The sequence below is a fragment of the Podarcis vaucheri genome (assembly GCF_965113315.1).
Source record: "Podarcis vaucheri genome assembly, chromosome: 6".
In the NCBI taxonomy this organism is placed as follows: domain Eukaryota; kingdom Metazoa; phylum Chordata; class Lepidosauria; order Squamata; family Lacertidae; genus Podarcis; species Podarcis vaucheri.
In genome coordinates this window covers 4,612,483-4,634,635 of record NC_138764.1, presented here as the reverse complement: position 1 = coordinate 4,634,635, position 22,153 = coordinate 4,612,483, and the positions used below count along the sequence as shown (strand labels likewise).

At 43.4% G+C, this 22,153-nt stretch overlaps 1 protein-coding gene across 2 annotated transcripts in view; it reads right to left on the bottom strand.

Moving 5' to 3' along the window:
- Nucleotides 1–246: 246 nt before the first annotated feature.
- The window catches only part of COLGALT2 (collagen beta(1-O)galactosyltransferase 2), a 68,983-nt gene continuing 47,076 nt past the window's right edge, over nucleotides 247–22,153 (bottom strand). For both annotated transcript variants that reach the window (XM_082226660.1, XM_082226661.1), the window contains exons 6-12: nucleotides 19,268–19,387; nucleotides 17,728–17,804; nucleotides 13,649–13,755; nucleotides 12,232–12,364; nucleotides 11,634–11,761; nucleotides 10,662–10,868; nucleotides 247–2,352 (exon numbers count right to left, since the gene is read on the bottom strand). In XM_082226660.1, the coding sequence (XP_082082786.1) occupies nucleotides 2,076–2,352; nucleotides 10,662–10,868; nucleotides 11,634–11,761; nucleotides 12,232–12,364; nucleotides 13,649–13,755; nucleotides 17,728–17,804; nucleotides 19,268–19,387 (1,049 nt within the window). In that variant the 3' untranslated portion in view covers nucleotides 247–2,075. The remainder of the gene's footprint in view (nucleotides 2,353–10,661; nucleotides 10,869–11,633; nucleotides 11,762–12,231; nucleotides 12,365–13,648; nucleotides 13,756–17,727; nucleotides 17,805–19,267; nucleotides 19,388–22,153) is intronic.

Here is a 22,153-nt window from a genome sequence, read left to right as displayed (position 1 = left end):
ATGGGACATCGCCAGAGATATCCAGGTATACAGGCTTGGAGTTCTGAGTAAGAACTATCCAGCTGGCTCCTGCAACAAGATTCTGCTCCCTCCAAGCCATTTCAAGACCAAAGGAGTTTTACCAGGTGTCATTAATCTTTCAAAGCAGAGATGACAAACTCCAGCTGGACTGTGGCGTGCCCAATCAGATCACATCACACCATACTGCCAATATTTAAAGTCACAAATAAAAGACATGACAACAGACAAGTTGACTTGCTATATATTATCAGACCAGCTGATAAGCAGCAACATTATCCCCTTAGGAAAGAGTGTAATAGGATACTACAGTTATTCCATCTAAGAACAACAATTCCTGTGTTCAGCATCTACAGCAGGTTAAGCACATATAGTTTCTTCCCTTAGTTTTTTATTTAAAAAGTTTTGTTTCAGTAATGATTTTCCATTCAAACTCTGAAGTCTACATTACAAAATTAAATGGCCACGACTTCTGGTGCATTTATAAAGATGTGATGTTAGTGTGTTGAGACACTGTCCAACAGGGAGGGTATCAGCTCATCCCAAAATGGACAAGCGTGGTTTTCATGATGGGGGTGACAAAGACAAGAATTGAGTATGCAAACAGTTTAAATCACCTTAACGAAACAGAGATCAGCAAGCTTGATACAACCAGAGATTTCTCTTTGGTACAATGTTGAAAGGGAGCCCTCATGTGTTGTCTTTGAAAGAAATAATGTTTGTCTGTCTATTTTAAAAATGAATTAGCAGTCAAGAGATATTTAAGACTGCTCACTCTCAAAAAAACCCCAAGACATTGTGTTATAGTCATCTCAGTTTACATTCACCATTCACCCTTCTATCCATATAAAATGGGAGAGGCAGGGTTCTGTTCTGATGACCAACTGCTTGACAACTATTCCAGACAATATTTCAGTTTTTAAAAAGGTATCTCTGCCCAAGGTTGCAATGTTTGGGAGGCAGAGACAACTGCTGTAAGTTGTGAAGGGAATACCACAGGGTCTTAACCAGAGCTGAGATTGCCTCATTTATATATAAGTGCTCAGCATGGATCTGAAGAGATCTGGGTTCAAATTCCTGCTGGGTCACAAGTGCAGCAGAAGTCAGAGAGACACTTACTCACATATGCCAGGAGGAGATTTCTTATGCTGCTGCTGAATGTGTGACCTGAATGTGTGAACAAGCATCATGTGTGAGGCGATATTTAAATTCTCTCTGTAGGATTTAGATTTTCCCTGTAGGATTTAATCTATAAAGGCTCACTTACACAAGGAAACCACCCACTGACGCTGATTGCTGAAGCTGTGCGATCTAGCATTTAACATCTTCGCTCCCATGAGGCTGTGGTGAGGAAGACTTTGTAGATCAAGGACTACAAATAATTTTGCAGGTTGGAAGTTGCTGTAGAAATTTTTCGTAACCACCACCACCAGTCCTTGTATCTATAAATAAATACAAGTTATTTGCACCTTTGAGGACTCACAATAGACAAAATAAAGATCCACTTGTAATTCAGATAGATAAAGCCACGGGATAATTTTTGGCAGCAACTCTTTGACAGTCTCCCCCTCTCCATATGATTTCTCTCTAAGAACGTGGTTGACAAAGCCCGGCAGCAATCCAATAATTAACATGGAAGGGCCTGTAAACCTCTCCTCTGTATATATTAATCTTTATAAATACAGTAATTCTACACAAAGTGTAGAAAGACATTGTTTGTGAAAGCTTTGTCCTTTCAGAGTGTAAACTTGCTGCCCTCTAGAGTCCTCCAGCTCAGCAGAGGGTTCCATGGTACAAACCCAGACAGGGGGGGGGGGAATGGCCTACTGTCAATACAGTGTTTCTCAGATGTTGCCAACCTGACTCAGTCAGGCTCAGCCGCTCCTCCTACAAAACAGGAGACTCTTGTTCAGTTAAAACCAGTCAGCTCAAAATGACTGCATCTGCCAGTTAAGACAAAACGTTAATATCTCTGAAAGGTTCTAGGTCAAAAGATGGTGCGTGAGGCAAGTCCAGCTGTTGCCAATGTTGTCAGGGGTTCCTTGGCCAGTGAACAGTCATAGCTCATCCCTTCCAGATGCTGCGTCAAGAGAGGGCTGAGGTGGCAGAGCATCCTTGTTCTGGGCATCTGTGTGGATCTGGCCCTGCTGCCGGGATTTCCGAGAGAGGGCTCTGTCCCAGTCAGTGGCTACGGTCTCATTGTCCCAGATGGTGGATGTCTCTGTGTCGCTAAGGTATCCTGGCTGCCCAGTGTAGTGTGTCGGATAGACCAGCAGAGGCTCAGCAGAGAAGGCTTTCAAGTCTCTAGGTTCATAGTATTCCATGTACTTGGCACTAAAGTGGAGAAAACACCAATGTCAGCATGGCCACAGATACAAAAGGGAGTACAGTGGTACCTTGGGTTAAGTATTTAATCCGTTCCGGAGGTCCGTTCTTAAACTGAAACTGTTCTTAACCTGAAGCACCACTTTAGCTAATGGGACCTCCTGCTGCCGCGCCGCCGGACCACAGTTTCTGTTCTCATCCTGAAACAAAGTTCTTAACCTGAGGTAATATTTCTGGGTTAGCAGAGTCTGTAACCTGAAGCATATGTAACCTAAAGCGTATGTAACCCAAAGTACCACTGTATTTTAGCACTACACTTTAAAGCCATGGAGATTTTTTTTGTCTTTCATATTTCATAACAGATAGGTCAGAGCTGTTCAGCAGAAAATCACTTCTTCAGTGAACTCAGCCTCAATCTATTAGTAGTAGTAGTAGAAGTAGAAGTAGTAGTATTACTATTATTATTACCCACCCTTCACCCTAAGGTCTCAGGGCAGGCTACCACGATTAAAACACAATGTTAAAAACAGTTTAAAGCAACTTAACCATCACAGAAATGAGGTGGGTCCTAAAAATATACACCTCCACTATCAGAAGCCAGAATAAAGAGGGGCATCTTCAGCATTTGTCAAAAGCTGCATAATGAAAGTGCCATATGCGCCTCTGTTGGGAGGCAGCTCCATAACTTTGCCCTCTCCTGAGCCATCAGCCCCCCAAGCCTCTGAGGGTGGTGGGAGAGCCCCCAGCAGGCCACCCTGACCATTTCAGCACCAAAGAAGATCTGTAGGGAAGGAAGTGGCCATTCAGGTGTTTGGGGCCTGAGCTGTTTGGGGCTTTACCACGAACATGAGCACCTTAAATTGGGCCTGAAAGCAAATTGGCAACCAGTGCAACTATTTTAAACCATATGAGATATAAACAAAAACCCAGCCAGCAATCTGGGCACTGCATTTCAGATCAGTTGACGTTTCCAAATCCCCTTAAAGGGCAGCCCCACGTAGATAGAATCATAGAATCATAGAATCATAGAATCATAGAGTTGGAAGAGACCCCAAGGGCCATCGAGTCCAACCCCCTGCCAAGCAGGAAACACCATCAGAGCACTCCTGACATATGGTTGTCAAGCCTCTGCTTAAAGACCTCCAAAGTAGGAGACTCCACCACACTCCTTGGCAGCAAATTCCACTGTCGAACAGCTCTTACTGTCAGGAAGTTCTTCCTAATGTTTAGGTGGAATCTTCTTTCTTGTAGTTTGGATCCATTGCTCCGTGTCCGCTTCTCCGGAGCAGCAGAAAACAACCTTTCTCCCTCCTCCATGTGACATCCTTTTATATATTTGAACATGGCTATCATATCACCCCTTAACCTCCTCTTCTCCAGGCTAAACATGCCCAGCTCCCTTAGCCGTTCCTCATAAGGCATCGTTTCCAGGCCTTTGACCATTTTGGTTGCCCTCCTCTGGACACGTTCCAGTTTGTCAGTGTCCTTCCTGAATTGTGGTGCCCAGAACTGGACACAGTACTCCAGGTGTGGTCTGACCAGAGCAGAATACAGTGGCACTATTACTTCCCTTGATCTAGATGCTATACTCCTATTGATGCAGCCCAGAATTGCATTGGCTTTTTTTTTTTTAATAGAATTTTTATTGGTTTTACAAAGTTTTTAAATAACAAACAAACACTTAAAGAGACAAACATTCTGCCCCAGTCAGCTGACATGATATTGTGCCCAACATCCTGTGCCCACTTGATCATAGCCGATTTGACTGTTTCGTCCTGTGTACTCCATTTCAGCAACAAGTTATACATTCTAGATAAAATCTTAGTATTGGGTTCTAATAACTCAGTTTCTAGTTTTGATTTTTCCACCTGGAAGCCAATTTTCCTATCCTGTTTAAAAAACTCCATTATTTGACGATATTGAAACCAATTTTGTACTTTATGTTTCAATTTCTCATGGCTTTGTAGTTTAAGCTTATCTCCATCCTGTTCCAAAATTTCCCAATACTTCGGCCATCCGACCTCCATATTGAGTTTCTTCACTGCTTTAGCCTCCACTGGTGACACCCATCTAGGGGTTTTGTTTTCCAACAGGTCTTTATATCTTATCCAAACATTGTATAGTGCTTTTCTAACAATATGATTTTTAAAGGCACTATTAACTTTGTCATACCATAAATATGCATGCCAACCAAAAGCATTGTTAAAACCCTCGAGATCCAAAATGTCCGTATTCTCGAGGAGCATCCATTCTTTCAGCCAGCAAAAAGCTGCTGCCTCATAGTACAATTTTAAGTCCGGCAGGGCAAAACCCCCTCTTTCTTTTGCATCTGTCAATATTTTGAATTTAATTCTGGGCTTTTTGCCCTGCCAGACAAATTTCGAAATATCTTTCTGCCACCTCTTGAAACATTCCATCTTGTCAAGAATCTGCAAGGTCTGGAACAAAAATAGCATTCTAGGCAATACATTCATTTTAATCACCGCAATTCGGCCTAACATTGACAATTTCAAATTTGACCATATTTCTAGATCTTTTTTGATTTCTGACCAACATTTTTCATAATTGTCCTTATACAAATTCACATTTTTAGATGTCAAATAAACCCCTAGGTATTTCACCTTCTTAACCACTGTCAGCCCTGTCTCTTGGAATTTCTCCTTTTCCATGTCTGTTAAGTTTTTTCCTAAAACTTTGGTTTTTTGTTTATTCAACTTAAATCCAGCTACCTGGCCAAACTGTTGTATTATTTCTAAAACCTTTTTCGTACTAGTGATTGGCTCTTGTAAAGTCAGTACTAAGTCATCTGCAAACGCTCTTAACTTGTAATGTTTAGCTCCGACCTGCACTCCTTTAACCTGCTGGTCATTCCTTATCATATTCAGCAACACCTCCAGAACTGAAATAAAAAGTAATGGGGAAATTGGGCACCCCTGTCGTGTTCCTTTTTCTATCTTAAGTTCCTCAGTTACTACGTTGTTTACAATCAATTTAGCCTTTTGATCAGAATATACTGCAGCCATACCATTCTCAAAACCTTGGCCTACCCCCATCCCATGCAGGTTCTTTATCATAAAGCTCCAAGAAATATTGTCAAAGGCTTTCTCCGCGTCCACAAAAATCAGTACTGCTTTAGTGTTTATATTCACCTCTAGCTTTTCCAAAATGTCTATTACATTCCTTACATTGTCTGCCAGGTGTCTTTTAGGGAGAAAGCCTGCTTGGTTCTTATGAATCCTTTCCATCAACACTCTTTTAAATCTTTTTGCCAAAATATCTGCAAAAATTTTATAATCCACATTAAGTAGTGATATTGGGCGGTAGTTCTTCAGTTGAGTCTTTTCAGTCTCTGTCTTTGGTATGAGTGAAATATATGCTTCTTTCCACGATTCAGGTGCCTTCTTTCCCTCAAGGATCTCATTGCAAACTTCTTTTAGTGATTGAGTCAACCATTCCTTCAACGATTTGTAATATCTAGAAGTCAGTCCATCTGGTCCTGGAGATTTGCCCAGTTGCATGTTCTGAATGGCAGCCTCTATCTCTTGTTCTGTTATTCTCTGGTTCAGATCCATCTTACTTTGATGAGAGATTTTTTGTAATCCATATTTATCAAGGAATTTGTCTATATCTTCTTCATTTTGCGGGCCTTGAGTATATAACTTTTTAAAATAACTCAGAAAACAGTTTCTAATTTCATTAGGTTTGGATATATTCTTTCCATCCACTTCTAGGCTTGTAACCGTATTTAATTTCTGCCTTTTCTTCAATTGCCATGCCAGAAGTTTGCCACATTTATTTGCTGATTCAAATGTCTTTTGTTTCATTTGTTTTATCTTCCATTCAATCTCTTGGTTCATCAATTCCATATATTGTGTTTGATATAACTTAATCTCTTTTAAAATCTCCTGGGACTTTGGTTTTGTTCTTAATTTTTTCTCTCCTTCCTTTATCTTTTCCAAAATCTTTTCTTTTTTCTCATTTTGTTTTTTTCTCTTTATTGAATTTTGTTGAATCAAGAAGCCTCTCATCACTGCTTTGCTTGCGTCCCAGATCACTCTTTTTTCCACGTCGGCCCTCAAATTTATTTCTGAATTGCATTGGCTTTTTTAGCTGCCGCGTCACACTGTTGGCTCATGTCAAGTTTGTGGTCAACCAAGACTCCTAGATCCTTTTCACATGTACTGCTCTCAAGCCAGGTGTCACCCATCTTGTATTTGTGCCTCTCATTTTTTTCCCCCAAGTGCAATACTTTACATTTCTCCCTGTTAAAATTCATCTCGTTTATTTTTGCCCAGTTCTCTAATCTGTCAAGGTCGTTTTGAAGTGTGATCCTGTCCTCTGGGGTGTTAGCCACCCCTCCCAGTTTGGTGTCATCTGCAAATTTGATCAGGATGCCCTTGAGTCCATCATCCAAGTCGTTGATAAAGATGTTGAATAAGACCGGGCCCAAGACAGAACCCTGTGGCACCCCACTAGTCACTCTTCTAAGATCATATTGCAATAATCCAAACTCGAAATTATCAGAATATGGAGTACAGTGGTCAAGTCTTCTCTGTCCAAAAGGGGACACAGCTGGCAAATCAGCCAGAGATGGGAAAATACTACTACTACTACAGTGGTACCCCGCAAGACGAACGCCTCGCAAGACGGAAAACCCGCTAGACGAAAGGGTTTTCCGTTTTGGAGGCGCTTCGCAAGACGAATTTCCCTATGGGCTTGCTTCGCAAGACGACAGCCCATAGGGAAATATCCGGGACAGCGGGGAAGCGCAGCGCGTCTTCCCCACTGTCCTCGGACCTCCTCCGAAGCCGGGCGGTGGGGCGGGAACGCCTCCTCCCGCCGCCGCCGGGCTTCGGAACGATGCTCCGAAGCCGGGCGGCGGGACGGGAACACCTGCCCCCGCCACCGGGCTTCGGAACGCTGCTCCGAAGCCGGGCGGGGGGGCAGGAACACCTTCTGAAGGCGGGCGGGGGGCGAAAGTCTTTGTCCCCCCTGCCTGCCTTCCCAGGGGCTTTTAAATCACCCCGGACAGTGGAGAAGTCCTCTGCTGTCCCGGGGTGATTTTAAAATGCCGCCCGCCAGCATTTTAAGATCGCCCGGACAGCGGAGAAGTCCTCCGCTGTCCCAGGGTTTTTTAAAATGCTGGGGGTGGGAAGAAAAGCCCTTGCCCCCCCCCCAGCCTTCAGAAGAGGTCCGGGGACAGACTGTCCCCGGACCTGGTCTGAAGGCGGTTTCCCTAGGAACGCATTAATTGATTTTCAATGCATTCCTATGGGAAACCGTGCATCGCAAGACGAAAAACTCGCAAGACGAAGAGACTTGCGGAACGAATTAATTTCGTCTTGCGAGGCACCACTGTACTACTACTACTACTACTACTAATTTTTTATTTGTACCCCGCCCATCTGTTGGGCAACTTCGAACAGAGATTAAAAATACATTAAAACATCATTCATTAAAAATGTCCCTAAACAGGGCTGCCTTCGGATGTCTTCTAAACGTCAGATAGTTGTTTATTTCCTTGACATCTGGTAGGAGAGCGTTCCACAGGGCGGGCGCCACTACCGAGAAGGCCCTCTACCTAGTTCCCTGTAACTGCACTTCTCACAAGTGAGGGAACCACCAGAAGGCCCTTGGTGCTGGACCTCAGTGTCTGGGCTGGATGATGCGGGTGGAGACCCTCCTTCAGGTATATTGGGCCAAGGCCATTTAGGGCTTTAAAGGTCAACACCAACACTTTGAATTGTGCTCAGAAATTTGATTTGCGCTTCCTCCCCACCGAGGCTGCCTGAGCCTCCAGTGACACTGCTGAATGTCGGAGCCTCTGAAGCTGTGAACCTGCTCCTTTCAGGTTCTGTGGGGATAACTTACCAAGGCTGTGACTTTTTATGTATTATATGCCACATTTCAACATAATAAAATGTTTCCAATATTTTTTAAAAATGATGTACAGAATCGAAAATGAAAACTGAGCAACAGGTAAAAGTAACATACAAAGAAAATGAAAAAGTAGCATTTCTTAAAAACACTGGAGAAAATAAAAAGTCTGCACCTGGTGCCAAAAACACACCAAAGTGAAATGGCACCAAGTGTGCTTCTCTGGGGAAATAATACCCCCTCCCGCTGTCCCATCATACTTTAATTTTTGTTAAAACCATTTCTAGACTGCATTTCATTTTTAAAAATCCTAAAAGTGGTTAATAACCATTGATTAATACAGCCATGCTAAAACAAATCAATACAATAGAATGTAATGTGGACAGTACAGCATTGCTGTTTGGGGACGCCTGGGCAAAGAGGTGTGTGTTAAATAAACCAAAGAACACACCACCATTTATCTCATTTATCACAGGGCACTTGCCTCATGTCATATTTTAATTTTAAAAATTTAACTGACCAACAAAAGGTATCAAGAGGATCACATTACACACACACACACACACACACACACACAGACGCACTTATTTGTCTGAAGTTCTGTTGCTATCTACACTACCTATTTCTTGGTCTTGACTCAAATCAAGTCCTTTGTGACCTACTCCCTTACTCTCACTGGAAATATGCCTGCTTGATAGAAGTGCCTTATCCCCTTTCTTCCCAGTCATCTTTGAGAATTCCTGGAGAACAGGCGAAGTCCCGGCAGACTGGAGGAGGGCAAATGTTGTCCCTATTTTCAAAAAGGGGAAAAGAGAGGACCCAAATAATTACCGCCCAGTCAGTCTGACATCAATACCAGGGAAGATTCTGGAACAGATCATTAAGCAAACAGTCTGTGAGCACCTAGAAAGGAATGCTGTGATCACCAATAGTCAGCATGGATTTCTGAAAAATAAGTCATGTCAGACTAACCTGATCTCGTTTTTTGACAGAATTACAAGCCTGGTAGATGAAGGGAACGCAGTGGATGTAGCCTACCTTGATTTCAGCAAGGCATTTGACAAGGTGCCCCATGATATTCTTGTAAAGAAGCTGGTAAAATGCGGTCTTGACTATGCTACCACTCAGTGGATTTGTAACTGGCTGACTGCCCGAACCCAAAGGGTGCTCATCAATGGTTCCTCTTCATCCTGGAGAAGAGTGACTAGTGGGGTGCCACAGGGTTCTGTCTTGGGCCCGGTCTTATTCAACATCTTTATCAACGACTTGGATGATGGACTCAAGGGCATCCTGATCAAATTTGCAGATGACACCAAACTGGGAGGGGTGGCTAACACCCCAGAGGACAGGATCACACTTCAAAACGACCTTGACAGATTAGAGAACTGGGCCAAAACAAACAAGATGAATTTTAACAGGGAGAAATGTAAAGTATTGCACTTGGGCAAAAAAAATGAGAGGCACAAATACAAGATGGGTGACACCTGGCTTGAGAGCAGTACATGTGAAAAGGATCTAGGAGTCTTGGTTGACCACAAACTTGACATGAGCCAACAGTGTGACGCGGCAGCTAAAAAAGCCAATGCAATTCTGGGCTGCATCAATAGGAGTATAGCATCTAGATCAAGGGAAGTAATAGTGCCACTGTATTCTGCTCTGGTCAGACCACACCTGGAGTACTGTGTCCAGTTCTGGGCACCACAATTCAAGAAGGACACTGACAAACTGGAACGTGTCCAGAGGAGGGCAACCAAAATGGTCAAAGGCCTGGAAACGATGCCTTATGAGGAACGGCTAAGGGAGCTGGGCATGTTTAGCCTGGAGAAGAGGAGGTTAAGGGGTGATATGATAGCCATGTTCAAATATATAAAAGGATGTCACATAGAGGAGGGAGAAAGGTTGTTTTCTGCTGCTCCAGAGAAGCGGACACGGAGCAATGGATCCAAACTACAAGAAAGAAGATTCCACCTAAACATTCGGAAGAACTTCCTGACAGTAAGAGCTGTTCGACAGTGGAATTTGCTGCCAAGGAGTGTGGTGGAGTCTCCTACTTTGGAGGTCTTTAAGCAGAGGCTTGACAACCATATGTCAGGAGTGCTCTGATGGTGTTTCCTGCTTGGCAGGGGGTTGGACTCGATGGCCCTTGTGGTCTCTTCCAACTCTATGATTCTATGATTCTATGATTCTATGATTCTATCTCCTCGTTGTCCCTTTCTCACAAACAGTCCTTCTCTGCACCTACAAAGTCATTCCCAAAGTAGTTGTAGTGGCAGTTTCCGCAATGACTATTTGAGCAGGTAACCTAATAAACGCAATCAGAATTTGGTTGAGTAGCCCAGGTTCCAATAGGAGGCAGATGCTTGCTTACCACAGGGCTATGCAGTATGGTGCAAACCTAGCTAACTAATCCAATACAACTCAACCAGCACAACGAAACTTACACTGGGTGCTTGTTGTACATGATTGGAAGGAATTCATCCACAGGCAACATCTTGCTGAAAGGTTCGGCTCCTATCAGCTTCCGAGCTCCTTGCAAGGAGAGGGCATAGCCCAGCGTCCAGTAAGAGTAATCAGCTTCCACAAGGTTCATGACATTGGGAACAGCCTTTTCTGGACGCTCCACCTGCATCCGTTTCCGGCCAATGTATCTAGAAAGAAAAAGACAGGTGGTTCTGCCATGGAATTGATATTCTGTTCACATACATGTCACATGTCCATGAAGCTGAACCCAAGCATGTGTGGACCTCATCACTGCCTGGATGGAAAACCACTGGGAGCTCCATGGAAGCTGTTTTTAGCTTTATCAAAGAAACATGGGGATCTAAGAAATAAACAGCCAGTCACACGCAGTTCATGACAGTAAGTTCATGTTCTGCTATAAATATTAGAAAGAAAACTCAAAACCCAAGTGAAATTGTCTTAAAAATGAGTTTTGTATCTCCAGACAGGGAAGCCCAGTGGGGCTATAAAGCCCCAGCAAATGAGAGACCAACGTTCCTATTTAGCAGAGGGTGCCTGGTGCATTTCTGTATGAGACATTGGCCAAAACCAATCAGACACTTTCCAATCAGTTTTCACTGGTAGTAAGCAATTAAGGGACCGTCTACAAATAAACTGCTTTAAGTAAAAGGCCACACTTCATGAAAAGTGTGCCTTAATTTCCAGACTTTGGGGAAACATCTGCACGTGGTAGTCATGCTGGAATCATGTCAATGAAACCTCCTAAAAGCCACCCTCCAAAAGCCACCCTTTTCCTCCACTTTCCTAAAGCGAGAGCTGATCAGTTCTTAGGCATTCTTCTCTCCTATTTCAGTGTTAGGTGCTTTTATAGATACACCTATGGATCATTTCCAAGCTCCATGGAAGGAAGAGAAGTCCTTTCACAGGCAAAATCAGAGAAGACCACTACTTACATGAGCTCCCAGTCAAGCTGGGCTCTTTCGATATCATCCATTAACTTTGTGAGCTTCTTCTTGAACTGGTGCTCAAAGCGCACGTCATCTTCAATGACCAGGACTTTATCCAGCTCCTTGTCTTCCACCTTAAAGGAATAGTTTGTGGGAGGAAAGGAACTGAAATTGACTCTACTTATGGTACCTGGAGCTGTATTGTCTGCTGTGGGACAGCTTGAAACTGTACCAGATGCAGAACCAATGCGAAATTCTTTTAAGCTGCATCTGTGCTACACATCCATCTGCCTGTTGCAACATTATAATTCTTATTGATTATTTTGAGGCTCTGAAAGTGACATAAAGGGCCAAGGGGGTGGAACTTTCAAAGCAGGTGACTCTGTGCCAGAAGTAAATTGCTTTTGCAAATAATTCAGCAATTTCAAAAGTAAGATTAGATGTCAACATAACATGTCAATAGTTGTCAGCTGATTATGCCAAACCCTGCCTCCATCTGCCACCATTTTGTTACTGACAGGCATCTAATTTTCAGTGCTCTCAAAAGACTTCCCCATACATCCCAGGGTAATTACAATCAAGACAAGCAGTTAATAGACTTCACCTCCTTCCAGATATAGTAGTGGCTAAGAAAACAGCCAATCTCTCCTCTAGTCAGCACCCTTGAGGAGTAAGGATCCTGGTAGCCAGGAAGCATGTCTATGTTGAGCGCTTTCAGCTGGGTTGCATTCAATGCTCTGCAAGGAACAAGGGTTAAGTCACCTAAGGATAGGTTTTCAGGATATGAAGAAAGTCAATGCATGCAGAAGAATGAAGTGGTAGAATGGACTGCACCAGTTTAGACTCCAAGGATAACATCATTTAAATTCTCTCTTCTGTTAAAAACTCTCTGCCAATAGAAAACCAGCACCGAGTGGCAATAACTTTTCTTCCAGATAATGCTAGTCTTCTATTTGCAGGATATTTTTTTACCTGGATGAACCTTTACAAGTAGTTACCCCACCACCTCCCGCCCAGTCATTTCTTCCTTTCTAGTTTGAGAGCTTTAACAAGATTAATCTGCTGTTGACATGGCCTTGGATTTGCTAATCAAGAGTATTGTGTGTGAAAGGAGAGCAAATCTCAGCTTATGAGAAGGTATCTGCTACTTGACTTGGAGCCAACGGCAAGAAACCTGCTGTCAACATCCTCTTTAGAACAATGGTCTCTTGTGCAACTATAGAAAGCTTTGGGTATATTAAACTGTCTTGACAATTCTACTTAACAACTGCATTTCGATTAAGAGATGTGGATTTAAATACAACAGGTACAGGAATCTAACAGCAAAAATTTCCCATGGAGGCTCCCAGGGAAATATGGACTATGCAAACAGCCCAACAGCGCTCCATTTCTCCAGGAGATTGAACTCATTAAAATTTGGTTCTACAATATTCTAGTTCACAAGCTATACAGGAGTATCAAAGAAAAGGCCAACTTGATAATTTTTTGTCCATCAAAATATACTGCAGATCTCTGAGAGCCTCTTTGCTCTTACAACCCCTAAACAGTTTAGATAACTTGTAAGAGTCAGAATAACCTATCCTCAGATGAGCCTCTCCTCTGGGCATCTGTATGAACCACTGATCAGACTGGATGTAGGGAGACCAGGAGTGGCTTCTTCTGAAAACCGGGAATTCTGCTCTGTCTCTCAGTGACCAGCTGCTCCAATTTCCCAGTTCAGAGACATGCACCAAAACTGACCACACTCAGCAGAGGCTAGTTGAAAGGCCAGAGCAGCTGACTCATGCAGAGACTTCATGCAGAGACCCTCATCTGTGGCTCAGAGAAGCCTTCCTTTCTAATAGCACACTAGTACTCACTGGCAAATCACACACTCCATTTCCGCTAGCCATCTAATTCACAGCACTGAAAACAATCTAGTGGGGTTGTCAAGGCAGAATGTTCAAACTTTGCATCATCCAGTGTTTATAATTCACAAATGGCAGCATGTTAATAAAAAAGACAAAATACCATCTACTCACTTTCCATCCACAGCTTCCACTAGTTTGACTGCAATTTCCTGCTCGTACAAAGTTCGCAGCATTCTGTCCCGCCTGTCTTTCCGGCGCTTGAGGTTGATCATAAAAATCTACAGAGAAAGAAGCCAGGAGTTTCAGTGCAAATCTGAACAAGGCAATGGGACATTTGTGTGGCAGAATTGAAAAGTTTATGGCTGTTTTTTATCAACATAATCAAAATATAATCACCACCTAAGAAGTAAAAAAAGATTGTTCAAACAAGTGTAAAAGTAAATTTGAAATGGAAAAAACTGATAAACTCAAATAAATTGGGAGAAGAGTTGATAATTCTACACTTGTACATATGAACATAAGACACTGCCTTAACTGACTCCTCCCGCACTATTATCTACACTGTGGCTGCATTCCCACATAATGCGAAGCCATGTTGTAATCATGGTTTGCTCAACGAATAACATCACCTTACAGACAAGCAAGAAAACAAACTATAGCATGTTTCCCCACAGCTTGGTTTTGTTTTCCAGCTGTTCTTTCCTCATGACTTTCTGGCTTGATGAGTGTGTGGTCTAGGAAAACAAGCCATAGTTTGCTTAACACTAAACCAGGGGTCAGCAACCCTTTTCAGCTGTGGGCCGGTCCACTGTCCCTTAGACCATGTGGCGGGCCGGACTATATTTTTTTTGGGGGGGAGGAAATGAACAAATTCCTATGCCCCACAAATAACCCATAGATGCATTTTAAATAAAAGCACACATTCTACTCATGTAAAAGCACGCTGATTCCCGGACCGCCTGCGGACCAGATTGAGGAGGCAATTGGGCTGCCTCTGGCCCCATGGGCCTTACTCCTGCACTAAACCATAGTTTTAAAAAGCCAAGGTTTGTAAACCCGCAACAAATCCTGGCTTCACTTTAGTTTGCTGACAGAAATCAAGCAAGGGTTAGTCTGCCTGGATGGGTTTGCATGTTCAAACAAAGCAAAGACTAAGCCAACCGCCAAGACTAAATTAGCTCTGACTCAGCATTATGTCAGTCAGGTAAATGTCTGGCAGCAGCTGTCCAAGATTTCAGGAAGTTCAACCTGGAGATGCCAGTGATTAAAACTGAGACCTTCTGAATACAAAGCACATGCTGTACTTATGAGGCATGGCCCTTCCCCAAGATGCGCATGCATTTTAGTTATTCCGGTCTTCTGCTGGGACTAAGAACACATTGGCACCTACTTTGTCTGAACTCAAGGTTTATCCTACTATTTTTTAAACACACACACACACCACCACCACCACCACCACTAGTAAACAGTGGGTGGAAAAAGTTTCCCACCCAGCCCAAGCAAACACTGCCTTTTGAGGCAAAATGCTCCCTGAGCACATGTGTGCAGGTCCTTGGAATGCCCTCCTTGCTCAAGGCAAGAAAGAACAAGTGCAGCCTTCAAGTATTGGGTGCAGAAACAAGCAGACAAAAATAGAACCAGCTTGTGCTCCAGCTCTTCCTCCAAACAGGACGCAGATAAATAAGGCTGGCAAATAATGCAGCCACAAATCAACAACATATTTTAAAACACAGGTCAGGCAGGCAGGATTGGCTCCAAACATAGTCTATCTGTCACAAAACCAGGCACTGTCTCTACATTGAATTCTACAAGCCACGTAAACAGAGAGCCATCAAGGCTGGAGAAACTGGGCAGAGCTCCTTCAGGGTGGAGGACAAGTGCCAAGAGGCAGATTTGCATCAGTCCCTCCCCAACTGCTCAACAGAATTCAATGGTCCTGTGGGGGGTGCTGTCATTCAATGCACAGAAGATCTCTGAACTTTCTTTAACCCACCTCCTTGTACACGGAGTTCTTCTGTCTCGGTGGTTCTTAAACAGTGGGTCTGGTTAGGGGTCTGGCACGAAGACCCTAGGAGGGGAAAACTCCTGCAGGCAGGAGGGGCATTCTCCCCACCACCCTCTAATCAACTATCACCTGAATAGACTAAAAAACAAACTTACCCTCACCCAAGCCAATGAACTCTCCATGTTCCACACCATATTTACAGATGCCATATCATGCTTAATGCCTCATAAGCACATCAGGATTTGTTAAGAAGGCAGTTCAGAAAGAGCCACTGCTTAGTTCTTATGATAATCTCCTTGTATGACTTTAGGAGGGAGCTAGAGATGCCTTGTGCGGTTCCATTCTTAATGCCAATGCAGGATGGCTACAATTTACAGGCACAGATCTCTGCAGATTCACCTGTGGAATGGAGGCGTGAGTCTGGGTTGTGGGTCCCAGAAGGTGACATTAAGATGCTGTGGGAAGAAGCTGAATAAAAGAGCCTGAGAATCACCATTGTGGCCCCAGGGATGAGCTTGCTTTGTATCTATTATGCAAGCTAAGAAAAGCATACTCTCAGTAGTATCGCGTGATGTAAACTGTGACTTTCCAGATGTTGCTAGTGACAACTCCCACCACCACCCTGCACTGGCAAGGGGTGGTGGGAGGTAGAGTCCAGAAACATCTGGAGAGTCACAGATTCACAAAACCCTGATTTAAACATTTAATGTGATCTCATCACATTATGAGTTTCTAAACCCCAGGTAAACCCACCTAGCTTCAACCACACTTTAAAGCCTGTTGTTACAGCCATGGTGGCTTGGAGCCTGATGAAAACTGTGTTCTCAACCCAATGCCATGATCTCTGTTTTCAGCAGAACTGTGGGATACACACACAGCTTTGCTGATAACTGTGCCAATATAACTAGAGATGGTGCTAACAGAAGCTACTCACACAGGTTTGTGTGGTGGGTAGGGGGGAACTTTGTTTAACCTCTCTTGCACCCACCAATTATTGTCTACGAATTCTAGCTGTCCTTATCCCCAACCACATCTGGGCCCACTTGGAATTCTAACACCCAGGTGGGGATGGGGTGGAGAGAACACCACAAAAACGGCTGCTGGGTACTGTATTTGTAAAGGAGAGTGGCTGGATTAAAGAAGCAGCAAGAACCATCCCTCACAGCTCCCCATATATTAGTGTGCATGACGGAAACATGGATTTGGGAGCTGCACCGTGCTCTTGTAAAATGCAGCTCGATCCTCTAGAAAACTGTACAGTGGCACCTCGGGTTACGTACACCTTAGGTTACAGACGCTTCAGGCTACAGACTCCACTAACCCAGAAATAGTACCTCGGGTTAAGAACTTTGCTTCAGGATGAGAACAGAAATTGTGCAGTGGCGGCACGGTGGCAGTGGGAGGCCCCATTAGCTAAAGTGTTACCTCAGATTAAGAACAGTTTCAGGTTAAGAACGGACCTCCAGAACAAATTAAGTACTTAACCAGAGGTACCACTGTATTCGGTATTAATTGCCATCTTCCCAAGGAGAAAGAAAAAGACATTCAACATCTTATTTTCACATGGAGTACCCCAGGCCATAGTTGAAAGAATATGCACTGTGCTTTAAAACACACAAACACAAACACAAACACACAACCAAAGAAAAAACATACAAAAAGCTTAAGTAGCAGCAATGGTCCACTATAAAAAAGTCCCGAAACCCCAGTAGGGGAAAAGTTTTATTAGGACCAACTAAAATGTTGCACGGCGGGAAGGTAAACGGCGTTTCCATGTGCTGCGCTGGCTCGCCAGATGCGGCTTTGTCACGCTGGCCACGTGACCCGGAAGTGTCTCCGGACAGCGCTGGCCCCTGGCTTCTTAAGTGAGATGGGCGCACAACCCAAGAGTCGGGCATGACTGGCCCGTACGGGCAGGGGTACCTTTAAAATGTTGCACAGTAATGACAGATTGAAGAACAAATATAATATCATAGAAATATGCAAAAAAATCAATGTTTAATTGGTTTTCATTATTTCCTTGCCTATGTTTTTAGCAATCCTTGTTTTTATTTGTAAGCCTCCTTGAGTTCCATCAGGGAAAAAGGAGGAGTATAAATAAATATATATAATAATACCTATCAGACTATAGCTGACTTTTTCAAGCCATTTAGCTTAAGTCTGCCATAACCGCTTATTGGATTTTGCCCTGTTCCTTTTCACTCCCACAGAAGTAGGCATGCAAAAGCAGACATTTTCCTGTTACCTCATCAAATCCCATCTTGTCTGGGTGCTTTGGAGGAACTGTGACCTGCTCTGAAGGCTCAACTGGAGGACGGTCAACTGGAAGGGATGAGAACCATCAGAACAGGTGAAGGAAGAGACCCTTGAAGTTTGCTCACTTCTCATGGGGGGGGGCAACTCACTTATTTAGTCTTGCTCCTCTATTTAAGTGTCTTTCGGGTGACAGTCATAGTATGCTACTGCTTATTACATATATTTAAAAGATCAAAAGCTTACCAATAATAAAACACAGGTGTACTTTGTTACAAAAGCAAAGTACCACTTGGTTCTCTCTGCAATGGAAGATCTTGTTGCAAACCTGGACTGTATCTGCAATGCAGATGGAGAATCTGAGCTACTTTTGAAGGATATTCTGGCTGGGCAGATTCCTAGTTCTGGTATCCTAAAAAAGGAATCTGATACAATTTGGTATCATATCAGTATGGCACATATTGCTATTCTGAGGGCCCTCCCTGGGAAAGTCAAATTCTAAAATTTGGCAGCACTGCTAGTTAATACTAATGGAATTCCCTCGTAACTGGGATTTGCATATACACTTCAAAATTTTGGTTTTAGTTGTGGCATCAGCCCTAATTAGCATTAACCATGGCTAGCACTGATGCAGACTTTACTTTTTGGTTCAAGACTATTTGAAAGTGAGGGCAGGGAAAACTTCTGCTGGGGCAGCACCGAAGTCCACAGCCCTGGGCCCAAGTCAGAAAGCCAGTTACTTACCAGACTAGGTTCAGGGCACTGATAATGGTGTACGAAGCTGGAACAACGATACAGAAAAGATGGCTTCATCCCCAACAGCCCCTTGCCCCCAGCAGGAGAGGCCATCGTATCAGGGGCCCAAAGCCTGAATCAGGCCTTTAGTTGGCTGCAACATCCTTTTGGAACTCCCTCGCATTGCATATCAGACAGGTAGGTACTTCCTTGTTGTCTCTTTGGTGCCTGCTAAAGGGTTTCCTCTTTTCCAAAAGTCTTATAAAAAATTATCCCAGTTGGTACCTGTCTTATATTTGATTTGATTGTATATATGAGCTCACATTTCTAACAGTTTTTAAATCTTGTTTTAATTATTTTATATATGTTGTTATATTATAATTCACTTTGGGATGCCACATGGGAAGATATTCACAACTGAAATAAATAACAATGATAATAATTTGCAATTCCTTAGTCAACGTTGTAAGAACTCAGATTAGGTACATCAATATTTTATTTTATTTACTTCATTTGTATCTGGAATGTAAGTATTTTGAAAACGAAGACAGCAATTAAAATCCTAATTTATTTTTTTTTAAAAATCCTTCCTCTTCATAATTAAGGAAGACAGACTCTGTTATGATCTTATCATCATTATCTAATCTCTTCTCAGTGCTTGGCCTCACAGCCCTTTCTTGGCAGTGGAGGCTCACAGCTTAGTCCAGTTGCCCCACTGCGGCAGCATCCTAAGGCAAAATGGCGACTGCTGGCGGGAAGCCTCTCTTGACAGTGTTGCGAAGTGTGCTTTTACTTACTCATTGCCTCAGTCAGAACATGAACAACATTGTCAGCCTCTTCCTCCAGCGTCTGGTGAGGTTTCAAGGGCACAGGCAGGAAGCCATAGTGTTCTCTGTTGCAGATGTACATCTGGATGTCTAGGGATAGCGAGAGAGGGGAAGGCATGAGGAGGTGGGCAGGGGAGTCTGTTCTCCCTGACCCCTTTCAGATTGTATTTTGGATTGGTCCTGCAGGCAGAGCGAGAGCCTGACTCCAATTAATCCCTCCCAATCAGTACAATACAGGAGGCTGCGTCTCCCGTCCCATTTAGTTGATTGACAGGACGGAGAGTCATGGGGGAAGGGAGCCAGCAGGATCTATTGTTTTCTCAAGCATCAAATATATACTAGGCACTGAGCATTAATTCCAAAGCAGGCTCCTCCCTATCAACTATAATTCAGATTTTAAAAAGTGAGTTAAGGGGGGGGGGGTAGAAGCAGCTTTGCATTTGATGGGAAGAACTAAAATGAACTAAAAAGGAGTTATAGCAATGTCTTTACAGGAATAATGCTGAAATGAATTAAATGATTGAAAAGATCATTATAAAAATATACAAATGGAAGAATGGGGAAAATTGTGGAGTGTGAATTTGAAATTTACTGATTGTATATTATTAAAATAGAATTATATGAAAATGATGTACAGATGGTATATTACACCTGGAAAAAAACAGCAAAAATGTATAAAACAGGTTCCAACAAATGTTGGAAATGTAAAGAAAAAGAAGGCACTTTTTCATATGTGATGGAACTGTAAATTGATCAGAAATTATTGGGATAGGATTTATAATGAAATGAAGAAAATGTTTAAATTGACTTTTATTAAAAGACCAGAAGCTTTTTTTATTAGGTATTTCAGGACAAGAACTGCCGACAGAAAAGAAGAAATTATTTATGTACGCTACGACTGTGGCTAGGATGCTAAAAGCATGGGGTCAGCAAACTTTTTCAGCAGCATCATAAGGCAAAATGGCGACTGCTTTTTCAGCAGGGGGCCGGTCCGCTGTCCCTCAGACCTTGTGGGGGGCAGGACTATATTTTGAAAAATATAAATACCCTGCAAGCCGGTCCCACAGCTGCCTCCGGACCTGGAGGAGGAACGCACTCTGCACGTGCTGCCCGCTCACCGGCGTTGTTGATGAGCAGCAGCTGCTCCATCGCCCCATCCCTGCGGAGCTCCCAGGTGGTGCGCACCATGTGCTGCAGCCCGTCGTCCAAGGCCAGGTTGGCGGGCAGGCTGCGTATGCAGAGCGCCTAGCAGGTGGCGCACAGCTCAACCTCCAGCTGCTCTAGTGTGGCCGCCGAGTCGGGCACCAGGCCAGCAGGCGCGCCAAGCTCCAGCTGAAGCCCTGCGATGTGCCCATCACAATGTCCATAGCGCGGCCCAGACCCGCCGCCCATCCACTGGCCTCTCCGTCCATGGCTGCGCCGAGTTTACCTCAGCCACGGGCGGCGAGGATTTGGATTGGCTGCAGGAACTTCCTGAAGCCAATCCGAAACCATGCCAGCGCCGCCGCCTGCCCAGAACCTGTGCCAGCATCACGGAAGTCAGTCCCAATGCGGCGAGGCATCCGCAGCGGGCAGGGACTGACTGAGCAGGCAGCAGGCTCCACAGGCCAGATTTATGAGCCTGGGGGGCCGCATCCGCCCCCCCCGGGCCTTAGTTTGCCTACCTGTGTACTAGCCCAAAGATGGAAAAGTGAAGAAATACCAGCCAGGGAAGAATGGATACAAAAACTAATGGAATACGCTGAAATGGCAAAATTAACAGAAAGACTCAGAGATAAAGATAATAGCGAATTTTAAAAAGAATGAGAATCATTTATGTTGCATCTACAGAAACAATGTAAAGAAATAGACTCACCAGCAGGGTTTGAGTAAACATTTACAATTGACAAAAATAAGTATAAAAGCTATGAAGGTGATGTTTAAGTAATAAAAGATAACAATAATTAATACATAATTTATATAGAGAATTCATATGGAAGTATAAAAAAGAAAGCAGGGGAAGCCAATATTGGGAAAAACCAGAAGAGGAAGTTGAGGGAAGTCCAAGGCGGGGGGGGGGATTGGGGGAATGTTTTCTCCTTTTTGCATTTTGATGATTAGATATGTTGTAATATGTTGTAAAACTTAATAATAGAAAAAGAAGAAAAAGCAAAGATTATTATGAAAAGGACACCATTAAAGAGGAGGAGGAGAGTTTGAATCACTTATTAGAGGAGAACAAGGGGGCTCCAAGGAGGCTTGTGTGGCCACCTTGACCCTGGCGCCAAGGAGAAAGCAGATTAAGAGGGAAAGAGCAAGCAAAGCTACGTGAATTGCAAGGGCTTGATTGGTTAAAAAAAAAAGATTAGAAAAAAGCATCTCAGATGAATTGTGGAAAGAAATATTTACTTCCTACACAGCCTTCTCACCTTGTGGAAAAAGAAAATTGTAATAAGATGTTATATAGTGTCATCTTCACACTGTCTAGCAAAGTTATACCCCAGATGTCAGTGGAATATATTGGAAATGTGAGGAGAAATTGCAGACTGTATTCCTGTTTGGTGGATATGTGAGAAGATTAAGAATACTTAGGAAAATATCACTAGGCATATATACAAGAAATGAAAGGATATCACATACATATGAATCTGCCACTAATAAGTCTTCTATTGGGTGAGATTACAACACTGAAATTTAGTTGGGCTTTTTAAAACTGTGGCCAAAGTACTGTACTGACAGCAGCCAAATGGTATAATCCAATAGTTCCAACAGAATGAGAATAGGTGGATAATATTTGGTCTGTAGCTGGAACGGCAGGCAGAGCCACCCCAAGCCGCTTGCATTGGACTGGGGGGGGGGGATTTGGACTGGGTAAAG